Source organism: Pogonomyrmex barbatus, unplaced genomic scaffold, assembly GCF_055798465.1.
Source record: "Pogonomyrmex barbatus isolate J1 unplaced genomic scaffold, ASM5579846v1 scaffold17, whole genome shotgun sequence".
Taxonomy (NCBI): domain Eukaryota; kingdom Metazoa; phylum Arthropoda; class Insecta; order Hymenoptera; family Formicidae; genus Pogonomyrmex; species Pogonomyrmex barbatus.
Genome location: NW_028297113.1, coordinates 536,761 through 556,074, shown reverse-complemented (window position 1 = coordinate 556,074; position 19,314 = coordinate 536,761). Strand labels below are relative to the sequence as shown.

At 37.8% G+C, this 19,314-nt stretch overlaps 2 protein-coding genes across 2 annotated transcripts; both read left to right on the top strand.

Moving 5' to 3' along the window:
• The first annotated feature begins 6,615 nt into the window (after nucleotides 1–6,615).
• Nucleotides 6,616–7,362, top strand: LOC148937047 (uncharacterized). Its single transcript, XM_089074392.1, has one exon. The coding sequence runs from the start codon at nucleotides 6,616–6,618 to the stop codon at nucleotides 7,360–7,362; it is 747 nt and encodes a 248-aa protein (XP_088930518.1).
• A 3,419-nt stretch (nucleotides 7,363–10,781) lies between these two features.
• On the top strand, nucleotides 10,782–16,134 carry sta (stubarista 40S ribosomal protein SA). The gene is made up of 6 exons (XM_089074704.1): nucleotides 10,782–10,914; nucleotides 11,679–11,841; nucleotides 12,030–12,241; nucleotides 14,489–14,776; nucleotides 14,978–15,202; nucleotides 15,983–16,134. Exons 2-6 carry the CDS (start codon nucleotides 11,709–11,711, stop codon nucleotides 16,058–16,060), a joined length of 936 nt encoding a protein of 311 aa, XP_088930830.1. The 5' UTR covers nucleotides 10,782–10,914; nucleotides 11,679–11,708; the 3' UTR covers nucleotides 16,061–16,134.
• The last annotated feature ends 3,180 nt before the right edge of the window (nucleotides 16,135–19,314 follow it).

The window sequence follows — 19,314 nt, the reverse complement described above, 5'->3', positions numbered from 1 at the left end:
GTGGGCATAACTTCGTCCTCTTACTTAATCCGACGACAAAAATCTTCCCTATGACCTCCACGGAGAAAAGATTCTATAACAGTTTGCATCCCTATTCGTGAAAAGAAATCCGCGCCCAAAATACAATCCTCTCCAATATCAGCAACGAAAATCGGTAACTTTAAATTAAATCTCCCTAACTTTATCTTAGCAAATATTTTAAAACTGATCGGGACTCTTTCCCCCGTAGGATATCTCAAATTTTCTTCCTTAGCTGAAAAACGCTTCCCTTTTCTTCCTATAAATTTACTATTCACCAAGGTCACATCGGAGCCCGTATCCAATTTAAAAAAACAATCTTTCCCATTAAGAGAGCCTTGGAAAACAAAATTTCCTGATTTTTCACACCCTCTCTCAAAACGCCTACAAATACCTGAGGCATTTCTTCCAATTGTCGAGCCCGCCCCTGAAAGTTCGACAAAACCTATTTTCCCTGCTGTGAAACAGAAAGTGATGGACACTCGGAACGGAAGTGCCCTTGTTTTCCGCACTGCCAACATTCCTTTTTCTCTTGAATTTTAAAATTCTTCTTTTTCTTAAAATTTAATCCTCTCGTTCCACGAGATTCTACTTTGAACCCGTTTAAATCAGGATTACTCTTATAATTCGAGCAATCTTTAACCTCCTTAAAATTAAAATTTCTCCGCTCTTTTAAACAATTCTCCTTAATAATTTTAATAGCCAAAGCTCTTTCTACCGCAGCCCTCAAAGATGTTAACCCTTCTAGCTGCAATATCTGTTTAACATTCACATCAGACAATGCAACTACAAATTGAGAACAAGCAATTTTGTCACGAACTCCAGGAGAACATTCAGGATAAGCTAATCGAGATAAACGCTCGATATCCGAGCCTAATGCAGCTAAATCTTCTCCGAATTTCTGTTTTCGATTCGTAAATTGATAATAATAATTTTGCGAGGATAAATTTTCTCCAAAACGTAGCTCTAAACGCGCGACCAAATTTTCAAATTGAGAGTTCTCAAAATCCGTGCCCCCTTCCAAAATCGCACGCGCTTTTCCTCGGAGACATGACGCTAATACGACAGCCTTCTCCGCGTTTCCCAAATTATTCGTCCGCGCAATTAAATTAAATTGCGTAAGATATTCGCGCAACGGAACACTACCGTCGTAAATATCGGGCTTAAGTTTCAAGTCGGAATTAAAATTTGAAAAAGGAAATGACTAGTCTGATATCGGACGTTGCGAAATCTCTTCCTGCGGACCGGGCATTGAAAATGTTTCCGTCTCTCGACGAGCGCGCTCCTCCCTCAAAGAGCAAAGCTCCTCCAGCGTTAAGCGAAGAATCTCCTCCAAGTTCGGAGACGCCTCCGACCCTTCCGCTCGAGTACAGGCCCTTTTTCTCGCAGAGATCACTCTCCGACTTTTCGCCTCTTCCTGTCCAGTCCCCGTCTCTTCTGTTTGTCGTTCCGCCATTATCTCTCATGCACACACACACACACACACACACACGAATCGAAAAATTCGATCCCGGATGAGCCCCCAAAATTGTCGCGTTCGCGGCGTTACTTCCCGTGATCGCGATACTCGGCGGAGCGCTCTCGGAAAGGAAGAACACTGTTTTAGGAAAGACTCGCTCTTTATTAAACCAACGGTACAGAAACGCGTCCGGCCATCGCGGAATCTGGCCGTGAAATCTGTAAAACAGTCGGACAACGAGGCGTTGTCAAGGGCCGATCCTCTGTTCAAACTCTTATCGATTGATATTGATTATCTTTTAGCAGCGCCGAACGGAATACCGCACGGCCGCAACAATATTATTAATTAATTTGATATGATGATTTAATTAATCATTATTATATTGATTAATTAACTTATCCTGATTTGATCTTTATTCATTTTGCCGAAAAGCTCTGATTATTTACTGTATGTGTGTGTGTGTGTGTGTGTGTGTTTCTTCCGCAAAAAAATTAGATTCAGCGTAACAATAATAGCGTAAACAGCATAAAGTAACTAGGCGGAATCTGATGTTCAAGTGAAACGATGTGATTGGTCGGCGCAAATTACGCTTATGCAAGTTACGCCGTATGTGACGGCACCCTAAGGGTCGCGATCCGCGACACGGCGTAAGAAGAGATAATTTTCTTTCAATTAGAATCTAACATCAAACAGTATAATTAGGCGAACATTCGCCGATTCGACACTCAATCTCGAGCTCTCTGCACTGGCGGATCTAGAGAAAGGGTTTTTTCTCCGACTGAAAAGTCGCTTTCTCCTGCTCGTCGACTGTAAAATCGCTTCCTCTCTGATGAGTGCGAAGTCGCCTCTTCACCGACCGTGAGGTCGTCTCCTCATCGACCGCAAGGTCGCTTCCTCATCGATCACAAGGTCGCTTCCTCGTCGACCGAAAGGTCGCCTCCTGCGACTGAAATACGTCGCCATTCCTCTCCTCGAGGGCTCTCGCACTGCAAAAGGAAACTCATTAGAGATCTCTTCGGGGACGAAACTCCCTCTCCATCATTGGCTTCACTACCATCCTCATCCGACGAAGCTGCGGAACCACGCAGATCATATCTCTGCGAGAGGTTTCCCGATAAACTTCCAACTTCCAGGAAGTCCCTCAACCTTCGCCGCGAAGCTGAGTGGCGACTCATCCCGTTCGACATTCCGGAACCTACCAGCCAATACCCTCTCCGAGATACTTGGGTCTTTCCGTTGGAGCCGCCTACATCGGAAGGCCCGATAGAACCCCTCACAGAGGCGGGAATGGGGCTCGCCAGCGGCGGGAGCATCCCATTTGATCACGTTGCGATTGACCACAACCACTCACAGCGGCTAGTGCCTAGAGATTTTCTTCTGTTCAAACTATGCGCTATGAGTGACTGATGGTCAATTGCAACGTGATCAAACGGGCTCCACCCGGCGTCGTGAAAAGTGCTTAGCTCGATTCGGGTAACCCGAGCTTTAACCACCCGTGCCCGATCCACCTCACGGTGGATACTAAGAAAATCAAAAGACAATTCAAGGAGGACAATGCGGACCGAGAGACATCGAGAAGGAAAGGATTCAAACAGCCGCGCCGACGAGGGAAGACGTGCAATACAATTATCAGGATCTATCACAAAAGTAGTCAACCAGAGAGAGGCTACACACAGACATTACACACCACACACACACACGCACACACGCACGCACGCACGCACGCACGCACGCACGCACGCACGCACGCACGCACGCACGCACGCACGCACGCACGCACGCACGCACGCACGCACGCACGCACGCACGCACGCACGCACGCACGCACGCACGCACGCACGCACGCACGCACGCACGCACGCACGCACGCACGCACGCACAGATATAAACAGAGATATTGACATTGAACATAGACAGGCGTAGATGTAATAATAATATGAATGATATACAACTCAACCAATATAAAAATACCAAATATATAATAATAATGAGATAAGATGTGAATATGATAATTAAATTCAAAGTTATCTCTGAAATTTGTATAAGTAGTGATATTAAAACGAAATGAAAATCAATAATATAATATAAGCAGGTCGAATAATATAATGTAAGCTAATCAAATAATATAATAGCAAATTGAATAATATCATATAAGAAAATCAGTAGTATAATATAAGCAAATCGAATAATATTATATAATATGAGAAAATCAAATAATATAATATAGGGAAATCAAATAATATTCCAAATAATATTATAAGCAATGATTACCTTAAATTGTTAGAAGTAAGTTATTAAACGTATTAGAATTCTAGTGATTTCCTTTTTTTTTCCTTTTACTTTTCCTTTATAGTTATAAGATTCAGCGGTTTGAGACAGTGATTGCACTCTCTGACGATTTGGTAAACGATTTGGTGACGACTCTCGCGTCTGCGTCCAAGCCGTATTTCTAGGGCCCGATGCAAAAGGGAGGGACAAACAAAGCACTCCTCACCTGAGCATTTTATTTCGTGCTATGATTATTTACGCGAAAATAGGAAAAGATAAATGGAAAAGAAAAAAAAGAAAAATAAAGCTAAGACTTATTTTTCAGAGATATTCATTAATAATAAATCTTGTTATTGCAAAACGAGAATTCATTTAACGTCTTCGTCAGTTAAATTTTCGTTGCGCAACGAAAGACTCTCGAGCTAGTCCTTGGAAAGTTTATATTAAGAATATTTTGAGTGCGATAAGCTTTAGTGTAAACTAAGATCGCCGAACGCTCCTTTGTCTTTTCTACAGTTGCAGCATCGAGAACTGAAGAAGAAGTGATTCGAGAAAAAGAAAATTACATTTCAAGTTATAAAATTATATTTTAAGACAAAAGAAAACAATACAATAGAAAACAATAGAAAACAATAAAAAAAACCAATAATAATAATAAAATAAAATTATATCTTATTGCAAAACGAAAGAAAATGAGTTCTCGTTTCATTATTAATTATCTTAATAATAAAAGTTATATAAAAAAAAAGAATATATATATATATAAAATGATAAAACTGTAAAATGAAAAAGTTATGTTTGCCTTAATATTTAAAATCGCACATGCGTTAACCTAAGGTACTGCTTGACTGCATCTATATCATTTCGGATGAACGTCCGCAAGTTTTAATTTTCTGCAGACGTTACACGTGTAATCTCTTATGTATATATTTTTCTCTGCCTTAACATATAACGTTAATGTATATAATTTTTATCATTGTTTTTCACCTTATTCACTTTATGTTCTCACTTATTATGTTTTCACTTATTTGTCTTTATTTAATTTTATTTTAATAAAATACTATAATGTATTTTATATTTATATTCTGATATATAATACTTATTACGTACATGCGCATATGTCAAAAAGGATGTGCAAACCAACAGATTACTTGAACAGTGCTACTAATTCATAGAAACTAAAATTATTTTGTTTAGAGGATTTCGTTGGTACCAACATTATCCCCTCCATTTTTCGGGAAATTGTCATCTAACTAGATGGCTCAGAGCGTAAGTGGGCATAGTTTGGCCAAACTGCACACATCATGTATTCCTTTCACCATGAGTAATATTAGGCCTGTTCTTTCTGACGAGTGGAGTCCATTTGACCACATTGCAATTGACCAGCCATAGCGTTTGAACAGGAAAATCTCTAAGCACTGGCCTCTGTGAATAGCTGTGATTAATCACAATGTGGTCAAACGGAACGCTTCCTTTTATAACTATTTAAAAACTGGTTGTACTAGTTTATAGTTTATCTTTCTTTCTTTATACTGAAAGAAGAAAGATAAACGGGAAATTGAGCTCATAGTTTTCTGCAACACTGTGTAATGGCAAGGCCGTTACTACTTGTATACAGTAGAAATATATATATATATATATATATATATATATATATATATATAGATCTCTACTTGGCTTGTTTTCCTGTGCTACCTATCTTGCTTACACGCTATCTCACTCGCGGTGCCCCCACGCGATACCAACTCCCTACCGCCGGACCGACGGCGCACAGTGGGAAACGCCGTCCGGGTATATAAGCTTGGCCGGCCGAAACATCGGGACCAGATCCCATCCTGCGATCATCGTCAGCACCCACCAATCTCCGGCAAGTTCGCCAGTTCCTGGGCTTGGCGTCGTGGTATCGACGCTTTATCACGGACTTCTTTGCTGTAACCGTACCCTTAACACACCTGATCCGCAAAACGCCCACTGGGCCTGGACCGCCATCGAGAATAAGGCCTTCCAACGCCTCAAGGACGCTAACTTCCGCCTTGGTACTCGCGTGCCCCAACTTCGAACTGCCTTTCATCCTGCAGACAGATGCCAGCACGCACGGGTTAGGCGCCGTCCTAACGCAACGACTAGCCGAAGGAGAACGGATCATACGCCAGCCGCACGTTACCCCATCGAGCGGAACTACAGCGCTGAGCTGGAATGCCTCATCGTAGTCTGGGGGATTTTCCGGATGCGGGACTTGGAGGGATACCGGAGATTCACCGTACTCACCGACCACCAGTCTCTCCGGTAGCTCCAACGCTTGGAAGCCCCGGCGGGTCGACTTGCCCGCTGGTTGTTCGAACTACAACAGCACGACTTTGAGATCGAATACCGAGGCACCCAGAATCAGGTGACCGATGCGCTCTCTCGTCAACTCGAAGTCGCCGCGGCACGACAAATGCCTGCCCGTGACATCGTCGAATCAGCCGAGACGTCTAGACCTGATCAACTGATCGGCCCGACTACCAGATACAGGACGGACTCCTGTACCGGCACATCCTCCACGACCTGGACTTCCGGGAGATGCCCGCCGACAAGCAATGGAAACGATGCATCCCGACATCCGAGCGTGCCGCCCTGCTTAAACGATGGCACGATGATCTCGCATCCAGACACTTGGGGACCGCTAAAACCATAGCTCGCATCGCCCAGCAGTACTACTAGCCGGGAATGCTCCGGAAAATCGCACGGTACGTCCGCATCTGCGCAACCTGTCTGGCCAACAGCGACCCGCCAGGACCCTCCACACTATCCCAATCATCGCGCTGTGGCAGCAGATCTGTATCGACCTGGTCGCTGCCGCTCCAACCACGGACACACGGTTCCTTACGATGCAGGACCGATTTACGAAGTGGCTCGAGGTCACGCCATTGCGGAAGGCCACTGCAGCAAATGTCACCAGGGCCTTCACCGACCAGATCGTGTACCGCCATGTCCACAGAGTAATCTCAGATAACGGGACGCAACTAAAGTTCAAGCAACTAAGGAAGCTGCTGACTGCCTTCGGCATCCAACATCGTACCGCGCCGCCATACACGCCGCGCCATGCACACCAGTGTAATCCGATCGAGCGGACCAATTGGACTGTCAAGACCATGACCGCTCAATACGTGGGCCGGAGTCAAAAGACATGGGACGAACACATCACCGCCCTCCAATACGCCTTCAACACGGCCTGGAGCGAGGTCACTGGGCATCCCTGTCTACCTCAACCATGGCAAGGAACTCGCCAGACCTCATCCAGAGGATCGATGGCGCCCGAAACGACGTTGCAAGAGGCTTACGAGTTCATGAGGGTGAGCTTGGCTCGTACCTTCCAACATCAGGAACGGTATTATAACCTGCGTCGGCGGGAATGGAAGCCAACAGTCGGAGAATTGGTGTGGAAGAGGAACCATGTCCTGTCCGACAAGGCCAAGGCGTTCAACACCAAGCTGGCTCCAAAATTCGTGGAGCCTCTGGAAGTTCAGAGGATCATCTCGTCCGTCATCGTCGACTTACGGGACGCTCGCGGACGCTGGCACCGACATGTCCATGTGCAGGGCCTGAAGGTACACCCGAATCAAACCGCTAAGTAACCAGCCCCGGCAATCTGCGCCAGCACAATACCGACCAGCCGGTAAAGTCACGATTATTGATCATGAGTATCCGCATACCCGAAATACGCGGACCACGACCGAGGGCGCCACCGACCTAACAAATCGCGCCGAAAAAAAATTGTAAAAAAAAACAACGCGCGCCGCATTCCAGGCATTCCACGAATACATATAAAAGGCCACGCACCGGACAACCAAAAATTAGTTAGTCCGCAGCAGCCACGATGCCGACAGAAGCTGAGCGATGACAGCTAGAGGAGCTGTTTGGGCATTGGTCCGACGACAACCTCCCGGACCCGCCAAAAATCCACACGGCGCAGCGGAGCGGGTGCCCGACCCACCCCGGCGACCACCCTCACGGGTGGGGACCGTGATCCAACGGTCCGACGCCGATTACAGAAGGAAGACTCTCCTCCTGTTGACCCCGCCGCCGCCGCCACCGAATCAACTGCGATTACAAGGATGGAGACGGCTGAGGTTCAGGACCCGGTTCGCCCCAGCCGCATGCGCAGCAGCACGGATCGCGATCACATCTGCGTCGAACGCGTCAACCCCGGGTCAAGGCCAACGTTGCCGCGCACCCAAGCGCCGAAAGCCCCACCGCCAACAGCAAGTCGACTAACAACCCGGCCACTCCATGCGATGGGACCGCGTGCCCCAGGGCCAGTAAAGATGAGAGTCGCCGCAGGAACGGTGCTCTATGTGCCACACCGCGCGGTACACACCTCCCGGCAAGTGGACCCCGGATGGTCAATGGACCCTGCGGTTCAACGCCGACAGGACTTTCCGGAGCAGCCGCCTACGCCGAGTCGCCACCAGCCCTAGCATCAACATCGCTTAAGGGGAGGGATGATGTAACGACAGGGCCGTTACTACTTGTATATAGTAGAAATATATATATATATATATATATATATATATATATATATATAGATCTCTACCTGGTTTGTTTTCCTGCGCTACATATCTTGCTTACACGCTATCTCGCTCGCGGTGCCCCCACTCGATACCAACTCCCTACCGGCCGGACCGACGGCGCATAGTGGGGAACGCCGTCCGGGTATATAAGCTTGGCCGGCCGAAACATCGGGACCAGATTCCATCCTGCGATCCGACTCCTGAAACCGACTTGACCAATATTACCTACTGACCTACTTCTCGGAGCCAAGGTTTTACTTGGCTCTGCCGGGTTTTGCCGGCTTTCTCTACCTTCGGGCTGAGGTTTCGCTCAGCCCAATCGAGTTTCGCCGACTCCTGTCATCACTTCTCGGACTGAGGTTTCGCTCAGCTCCACCGGGTTTCGTCGGTTTCCGTTGCTACGGCAGGGCTCGACGTGACACTCGGCCTGCAAGCCATCCAATCTGACCTGACATTAGCTTGTAAGTGCATGTAAATACTACGCGATAGAGATTAAGTCCGCTAGTTGTAACCGCGCCATAGGATTAAGCTAGTCATAAGCCCGTAGCTCTAAGTTCTTTCGTTGTAACCACGCGTAGTCGCATGTAAATAAACGTTGTCGATCGCACGTCGCACCTGTCTTGCGCTTCTCGCCGCCTTGCGTCTCCGCTCTGCGTCTCCGCTTTGCGTCTCATCTCCTGCTACCAGCGACACTGTGACATCTCCCGACCCTGCACTCTGTATCTACTTTTCTCTAAATAAACTATCTTCTCGCTGCAATCTGTGTTCGCATAAGCTTGAGTCTCCTCTCCTCTCGAACCCGGACACCGATCCGTCGAGCGTCGAGTGAAGTGACCGCGTTACAACTGGAAAAACGGAGACACTTGAAAGTGGGGGTTGACGTAACCAATCAGAAAACGCCATGGCTCTAGCAGGATTTCCACTGCAGAAGTTCCGATCGTTCAAGCAACTTTGATAAGTATTTTATGTAAAATTAAATAATTGGTCAACCATAATTAATTAATAACACAGTAATTAATTAATTTAATAAATAAGAGGTACAACAAACTGACCTAATTTATCATATTTGTTATATATTAATATTACTATTAATTTGTATTCAAATTTTTAAACTTTGTAGCAATATAACTTTAACGTAAATTTGTATTTTTTATTTTTTTATCGAGACGAAAGAAATTAATAATTTTTTAAACAGAGTTTAAAAGAAGAAAAGCTATATTAATATAAATTTTGTTTCAAATTATTTCGCTGATCAACGCAAGTTACGCTGCATGGAGAACCAGCCTAAGGGTGTCGTCATGTGGCGTAACTTGTGCCGACCAATCACATCGTTTTACTTGAACATCAGATTCCGCCTAGTTACTTTATGCTGTTTACGTTATTATTGTTACGCTGAATCTAATTTTTTTGTGTGGAAGAAACACACACACACACACACACACACACACACACACACACACACACACACACAGTGAATAATCAGAATAATCAGAGCTTTTCGGCAAAATGAATAAAGATCAAATTAAGATAAGTTAATTAATTAATATAATAATGATTAATTAAATTATATCAAATTAATTAATAATAAATATATATATTAATATATATATTATAATAATATAATATTAATATATAAATATAATAATATAATATAATATAATATAATATAATATAATATATTAATATAATATTAATAATTAATTAATATTAATAAAATATATATATTAATATATATATATTAATATACATATATATATATATATATATATCAATTAATTTATAATGTTTTTCAATGCGACCCAACAATATCTAACAACTGATTGAACATTTCTATGGACATTCTACAATAATATAGAACATTTTGTAATCTTCAAATTCCATTTCTTTGACCAGATTGTCACTGTCACCATGTAATAATCTTCGTTTTTCTGCGAATGTTGGACGCTCCCATATTCTATGACGAGCTTTTTACTGTTGGTACCATCTGTTTTCATATTCCAAACAATTTTAAAATATTATATCGTCTAATTTTCTGTTGTTGAGATTGATGTTTCATCTTCTTCCACTTTTACTATTGCTTCCATATTATTAATAACAACAGGTCAGGGTCCAATGACTTCTGAATACATTCTCACAGATTAGGTTCACATCTATTTGACTTGTTCGTACACATACTCGTACATAAAGTCTCGGTTCCCCATGAAGCGTACTTTTCCAGATACGCAGATTATAAAAACCAATTACAAATTAGTTTAACATTTCTGTTAGAGAATACAACAGAAACCCTAATCAGCAATTGATTGTATTATAATAATTACGCATTTTTCGAAATTACGCGAAATTACGCTCTATGTGAAAGAAGGCTTTCAGAATGGCGTAATCAGAATATTTTAGTAAAATACTACAATACGCAGATTACGCTTACGCAAGTTACGCTGCATGTGACTCTGAGATGAAACCTTTAATTTAACTCTATAATTTACTTTAGTTCGCACTCCACCAGATGGCAGTGTCTCATCTTTCGTTGCCCATCTTATAGAGCTTTCATTTCTCTTAGTACATGTTCCGTGGTTCGACCTTTCTATTCTCCTTGATCTCCTTGTGGCATCTTATAACGTAAGTCATGTTACAATTTTGTTAAATATTTCTATAATTTTTTAGCAAATAATTGAAAGAGATAAATATTTTAAATAGATATTTTCAAAATTCTATATTTAAAATAAAATGCACTCTGACGGTATGTTTTTCATAATTAAAAAATAGATATTGGTTGCACGTGGCATATGTATAATTTTTAACACAGGATGTGTATGTATGTATAATATATATATATATATGTATGTGTGTGTGTGTGTGTGTGTGTATAAATCTCATTTAAAGCTATAAAATTAAAAAGTTAACTGTGTATACATGTATATATATATATAAATTATATATATATATATATATATATGTATACAGTTAACTTTTTAATTCTATAGCTTTAAACGAAAGAGATTAACTACTACATAAAAAATAAATTATATATATTATATACTATATAGTTTGTATATTATATGTATAATTGAATCGATATATTATTTGAGGTTACGTTTAACATATTTGTTATTTTTTGGAATTTTATTTTTATAATGTATAATTCCAAATTATTAAAAAAATTAAGTATTTTTAAAAAATGTATGTGTTTAAAGATTACAGGATGAAAAATTTTCGTTTGTTTTATATATAAAAATATGTAATAAGTGATAATTAGCGATAAAGTTTAATTTGATATATCAAATATTTTTACTAGTAAAAAAGTTATTGAAATATATGAAAAAAATTTAATTAATAAAGCAATTGTTTTTTATAAATATATTAAGTTAAAAAAAATTTTTCAGGTTGACTCGTAATTCAATCACAACGTTACAATGTCAGGAGGTTTAGATGTATTAGCTCTTAAAGAAGATGATGTTACAAAAATGTTGGCTGCTGGTACCCATTTGGGTGCTGAAAATGTCAATTTCCAGATGGAACAATATGTGTATAAAAAAAGAGTTGATGGCAAGTATATGATTACATTCTTGAAATTTTCATAAATACTTTTTTTTAAAATTTTATAGTGATTTATAGATTATTAGCATATTATAAACCACTAATGATATTAATAATGCAAACTACAAGCATTTTATAATTTTTATTAATATATATTTTGACTACATGATCAGTATCTTGATAAATGAATTTTATAGGTGCTGGTGTAAATGTTATCAATCTTCGCCATACCTGGGAAAAGCTGTTGCTTGCCGCTCGTGCTATTGTCGCCATTGAACATCCCAGTGAAGTTTTTGTTATTAGTTGCCGTCATTCAGGTCAAAGAGCTGTATTAAAATTTGCAGCTCATACTGGTGCCACTCCCATCGCTGGACGCTTTACTCCTGGTGCATTTACCAATCAAATTCAGGTAAAATAAATATTCTTTTTACCTTTTTTAAATATAAATATTTTTATTATAAATATAATTTTGTAAATATAATATTAACCTTTGAAATAAAACTTTTCTAATAAATAAGTACTAAGATATGTACTAAGTTTGATGTATTTTTTTATATGAATAGCTAAATTTATATGGATTCAAATATTAAAAAATTATTAAATTTATTTTCAAGATATAAAAATATTTCGCTATTTATTCAATACATTAATTGAAATGAGTGCATTCAGCAGAATAAAGAGATCAGTGTCAATAATTATTGATCTTTACTGTTAGATCCTTAAATTTAGACCAATTACATTGACAAATTACTCAAAAATACAATTAGTGTACAATTAAATCTGAGTGCATCCATTGAGTGAATCAACTTTTTATTCTAAATTATTGATTGCATATCTAATTGACTTAGCAGCACTTAGATGTCGATTGGATATATCATGTAAATTGCTGGTCTAAGAGTAAAGTACAGGCACATACATTCAAATTATTGAGTCTCATATCTTTAGACTTCTTTTTATAGGATTATTTTAAATAACAGATAAACACAACGTTATCTATCAATGCTCAAAATTTAAAGGATAAAATTTTATAAATTTGCTATACAGTAAGTTCATAAATTTTTTATCGGATATGTAATGTGATATTGCATACTGTCCAAACACAGAATTTTATGGAAAATGTTTGCATGATTTGTTCTAAAAGATCTATTTCTGACGAAAAAGATTTATTTATTTATTTATTTTTTCTAAAATTTGAAATAAAAATGCATGAAATATTAGAGTTATTAAAAAATGAATAGTTTACGGGATATTTTGTATTTTATATCAGAACATACTAAAATAAAGTATAAGATATCTCGTCAAATATTGACTTTTTAACTTTAATATTTTTATATCCAGAATTAGAATTATATTGTGCAATAAAATGATTCCATTTTAAAAAATGGCGACTATAAAATGTCAACAATGGCTTTATTTACAAATAAATCAATATCATGTCATATAGCCTTCTCGAAATCTTATAATTTTTGTTCAATAGCGAATTCGATTGAGCGCGCATTGAGTGTCTCACTTTTATTAATGTCGATAGAAGTCTGTCTCACTTTTATTAATATCGATAGAAGTGAGAGAGGGAGCATTCAGTGCACTCAATTGAATTTGCTATTTAGACTCGACTCTCTTGCAGCGCGATATGAGTTGTGTGACGTCAAAGACGAGAAATGATAAATGTTTCTTGTGTCAAAGTTTTATTTTGTATTTTTATGTTTGTATTTATTTTGTATTTTGTATTTTTTTTCTTAAAAGCATGATATTTTTACATTCTTAAAACTTTTAAAAAATACCAGAAAGTAAATAAATAAAGAAAATAAATAAAATATCCAATAAATCATGTAAAAATGTAAAATAATTCTTGAAATAATTTAGTTCAGAAATATCAGAAACAATAAGATGTAGTGATCTAATGATTTCTGATAGCTGAACAGTGTACCATTATTTTAAGAATTATTTTACACTTTTACGTGATTTATTGAATAGATATCTTACTTTCTGATATTTTTTTAGTTTATTTTTAAAAATATAAAAATATCATGTTTTTAAGGGAAAAGTATAAAATAAAGCTATATGACACAAGAAACGTTATATGTCATTTCTCATCTCTGACGTCACACAATCCATGTCATGTCGCGAGAGAACTGAACCTTAAGGCTTCTAACCATATATGCCAAAATGAGATCTTGGTTCATCGAGGATTAAGTAAGGAAGAGAAACAAAGAAAAAACATGTATATGTGTGCTCATGTACGTGTTCTTTCTTTATATGCAGTTTCCCTCACTTTTGGCTTATTGCAGCCATATTTAGAATCGTGACGTCATTTCTCATTTCTCATAAGTGAGAAATGACAATTACATTCAGCAGAAAAAACAGTTTTGTAACTATTGTCAAATTTTTTAATATATTTATACATTTAGATCTATGAGGAATGAAAAGCAAACACCAATAAAAAAATTGTATAATGGTTGTACAGTTGCTTTTTCTGTTGAATGCAATCTGTGTTGTTTCTCGCTTATGACATCATGATTCCAATTATGGTTGCGAACACCTTACTATCATCAATATGGAGTTCTTAATTGAGTACTCAGAAGTTTTAAACTAAAGATTTTGTTCCAGAATCTAGAATTGTTAATTTCTTTGGCTTAATTCTTTCTAATGTTATTAGGCTGCTTTTCGTGAGCCACGTTTGCTGATCGTTACGGATCCATCTACTGATCATCAACCTATTACCGAGGCGAGTTATGTAAATATTCCGGTTATCGCTTTCTGCAATACCGATTCACCATTGCGTTTCGTGGACATTGCAATTCCTTGTAATACCAAGAGCTTACATACTGTTGGCTTAATGTGGTGGTTGCTTGCCAGAGAAGTACTGCGCTTGAGAGGATCTATTCCACGTGAAACCAAGTGGGATGTGGTGGTTGATCTTTTCTTTTACAGAGACCCTGAAGAGGTTTGTACAAACTCTTCATTTATTATCTTTATATTTGATTGTTTCTTGTTCTAAATTTATCATGATGAAACAATAGAATCCAGAAATAAATCTGTTGGTTTTTTTTTTAATGGCTTAATCTTTTCTGACAAAAATAGAATAAATGTTCCTTGATGCACTGTGTATTTTTGTTATCAATAATGAGTTGCAAAATATGTCCAGGCAGAAAAAGAGGAACAAGCTGCAAAGGAGATCGCACCGGTAAAAGAATTCTCTGGTCCGGTAGAGACCGCTCCTGCTCCGGAACCTGGTTGGGTAAATGAAGTTGAGTCAACTGCTGTAGCAACCGAAAATTGGGCCGATGACGTAGCACCACCAGCGGCTGCTGCTCTTCCTGCAGCAGGCACCGCGCAGTCATTTCAAAGCAGTGGCGATTGGGCTGCTCAGGTGAGACATTCACTAAATTTTTAATTAAGGCTCCTAAGTAGTCGCCGCGGCCATATTGGAATCGCGACGTCATAAGCGAGAAACGACACTTAAAAGTTTGTTACGCTTTTCCTGCAAATAAAGAGATGTTGCAATAAAATAACACTTGAGATAGTTTTAAGACACTTGTAAAAATGGAACGCTACAACCCTTTTCCTTCCTGACAGTCAATAAATAGTTGTAAAAGACATGTAAAATGAAGCCTATTCCGGCAGAAAACACGATTTGACAGCTGTTTAAAGAGGTGAAAAGTATGCTTTCATATAAAATCAAAAGATAACTTTTGTAGTGTTTTTACGACTTTGATAAGCACAAAAAAACTCACGTTTTCATGATTAAGCACAAAATAATGTAATAAAGTGTAGCGTAAAATTTCGTTGTCCGCACGTCACTTATATAAAAATGAACAAGGACAAGAATGAAATGAACAAAGATGAGTGAACTTTTATTTTTTATCGCGACGGTACGACGCTATCGTCAACGCGGAATTTTTAGTTGAATACTCAGGAGCCTTAAACTTGATTGATTTTATTAACATTTCTAGTTTACAATTCTCTCTCCCTCTCCCTCCCTCCCTCCCTCCCTCCCTCCCTCCCTCCCTTTGCATATGTGTGTATGCGTATGCGCACTTTTATTGCATTTATATATGCATTAAATATGCATTAAATAAGAACGATATTAAACTACATTGCAATTATATTCATTAATATATAATTATTAAAGTATTAATTATCTATTTAGCCTCCAGAGGAATGGTCGACACCTGTGGCAACTGCCGCTGCTCAAAGCTGGGGAGGTGCAAGCAGCGAAAAATGGTAACTTTGTGCTCGATGATATTTTGATAATAATGCATTGTGTACAATGTGTATCAATAGAAATCTTTTGAAATAAAATGTCTTCTTTTTTTAATCCTACGTCGATGTTCCATGTTTAATCCTTATAACATTCAAACGATATAATTTAAGATTGTAATTGTCTCTAGAGATGTACCAGATTATTTTACTGCAGTTAAAAAATAAAACATTAATGCCCGATTCCATCAACGTAGATTTACTTTTGTAAGAAATAGATGATCATAAGCGATCATGAAGAGATTTAAATTATAAACAGCTAAGGATAGAAGAGCCGTCGCGGTCGTACAGACAGTAAGTGTCTTGGCAGTAAGCGAGGGATCCCGAATTCAAATCCAGTCGGTCTCCGTTTATTTTTCTGAATTTAATAAATATCTTTCACTTTATCTCGGTTTAACTTGCTCTTTATCTTTTTCTAATTCTTAGGATTAGAAAAAGAAGAGTGAATTGAACTGAAATTAAAGTTAATCTCAGTGAACTCTATACTATAAGTTTGTTTTTTAGTCCCATACTAGGGCTGCACTAGAACTGAACTGAACTGAGCTAGTGCAAGAATTGATGAATGTAAGCGTGCAGCTAAAGGCCATTGCACGTGAAAAAATTTTAGTGGAATCGTAAGGTCGTAAGCGAATTGACCAACTACAATCGATTATTTTTAAACTATGAGGAAAATAATTGATTCTGATTGGTCAATTTCTTATGATTTTACGATTACGATTAAAATTTTTTCACGTATAATGGCCTTAAGGAATAGAAAACGATTTAGTGCAAGAAAGAAATGGCGTCCATATTATCTGTATGGAAATAGACTCGCCTTTTGATGAAGACAAATTACTTATTATTAATTACTTATTAATTACTTATTCAATAAAGTATGACTTTTATATTATTTTATGCTATATATTGAAATGTAAATCTTTAAAAATTAAAATCTTTTAGGTCTCAAGAAAAAATTCTTATTTTCACATTACTGTTTAAATATCACTTAGTTATGACTGTAAATATTAAATTTAGATGGGCAATCTTAATACCTTCGGAGATATATGTAATGATATATATCCATTTTCATTTATGAGAATATTTCTTGTGCTATCTTTTTTTATAATTGTTATTTCTTTATTGCTTACCATTTCTACTTTTTTTTCCTCTGATTATTTCTTTCACATACATTTTGGATAATATATACGATATGGAATATTAGACAGAAGTGAAAAGAATATTGTGCAAAAGTCCGATTTATCAAAGTGTCCTTTATTCGTGATTTAAGAACACGTATACTTCTGTATACGTCGGTGTCCGTCGGTCGAATCTCCCGTCCGTTGTTCCGTATCAGCTCTCTGCCCTACTATACTTTTCTCAAAGAAATTATTCTTAAATAACAAATATCTTAATTCTTACAAACAAATACAGTTTCGAAGAAGAACCTGTTTATTGCTATTATTGTCTATTGTCTTGATAGTTAAACATTTCGAATTATGTTTTTCAACCCGCAGAAATTCGTTATTATAAAGACTTGAAAATAATGATCATGGAATATATGTTTAATTCCAAATAATACAAAAAGAAATTATTATAAGAGAATAATAGAAAAAAATCTATTCTGTTGAGCTGATATCGGATATGAATACATGCAACGTTTTTATGTGTATTTAGTGTGATTCTTTGAAAATAGATGAATGATAATTCGACAAAATCCAAATATTGCCGAAAAAATATGGCCGTGAAAGTTATGACGATATAATCGCCACAACATAAATCAAATTTTAATATAATATAAAATCTTTGTAATAAGAAAAAATAACTTCAAAAAAATATCAAGCATTTGTAAGACATTAAACAGTAAGTATAAATTTAAAAACAAGTATATAATATTTATATATAATATTAATTATTGTGCATTAGCGTCCGATTTTCTAATCTATAAATTTTCTACAAATTTAATATTTAATAAATACTGTTTTTTAAACAGTGAATACCTATAATTTTAACTTGAATATCTCAAAATATTAAATATGTATTAAAATATATAAACAATATTAATGAGATACTGAAATTTATACTCTAAAAAAATTTTTGCTTTCATACTTATTGATTAATATCTTATGGTGTTCAAAATTACCGCTACTGATTGAATTTCGCTTGCCCTGCACTGTTTGCACTGAAGGTAATTCCCCATGCAGCATAATTTGCGTAAGCATAAACTGCGTTAACCAATCAAATCATCTAATAAGAATCTAAACGGATTTGTGTAGAGTAGCTGAGATAATTTGGTTAGATGACGCAGCTTACGCTGCAAGTTAGGGTGCCGTTCCATGGAGCGTATCGCGTGTATCGAAAATCTGACCAATCGCGAAATTTACAATAATGGATTCGGCGAAACGACGTATGCGTATCGAAAATAGTGGAACGTCCACAATTGGTCAGATTTTCGATACGCGATCTGCGATACGCGCAATACGTTCCATAAGACGACATCTCTACGCTACATGAGGAACCAGCCTCATTCTAAACCCGATGCAGCCAATTCAGTGAACTTATACACTAAGTTCCATTGCACTGGAATAACGAACAGTTGACGTCATTTCGAGAATAGAAAATGCTTTAGTGTACACTTCTTGCACTAGTTCAGGAAGTTCAGAGCATCGATCACGTAAGTTTTCCCCTAGAACGAATCAGTGAGAAGTGACGAGTCTCATGTGGATTTCATCATTTTGTGATCACGTAATTTTAATTCCGGTGAAAGCATGAAATATTTAGCGTGAAATTTTTCACCATCAACTAACATAAGTTAAACGGAGAAAATCTAATGTTTTTTAACCTACACGGCATATTAATTGGTAAAAATGGCCGCCGTTTTTTGGGTTTTAAATTTGGCAATAGAAGGTTTTAATTTTAATTTTTAATAACTATGTATTCCGTTGTAGATAAATATTCAAATTTTTTACGAAGATAAATTGCTAGAATTACTGCGTTAGGTTTTATAAATCAGAGACATTTGTTTGCTCTTTCACCTCGAAAATTGTTCAGCAATTCACATTTTCTGCTTGTAACGGCAGGGCCGTTACGAGCACACATACATATATACATATACATACATATACATATACATAAATATATACAAACACTGGGCTCACTATCCTGCACTACCCAACCCGCTTGCACGTACACCACTCGCGCTATTGCATTCGCTTGCCTGTAGGGCGCACGCGCCATCTCGCTCAC

Coding starts and splice junctions, on each gene's coding strand:
- LOC148937047 (XM_089074392.1), top strand. CDS start 6,616: ATGCAGGACCGATTTACGAAGTGGCTCGAGGTCACGCCATTGCGGAAG.
- sta (XM_089074704.1), top strand. CDS start 11,709: ATGTCAGGAGGTTTAGATGTATTAGCTCTTAAAGAAGATGATGTTACA. Junction 11,842..12,029: donor GTATAAAAAAAGAGTTGATG/GCAAGTATATGA, acceptor TGAATTTTATAG/GTGCTGGTGTAAATGTTATC. Junction 15,203..15,982: donor GTGGCGATTGGGCTGCTCAG/GTGAGACATTCA, acceptor TTATCTATTTAG/CCTCCAGAGGAATGGTCGAC.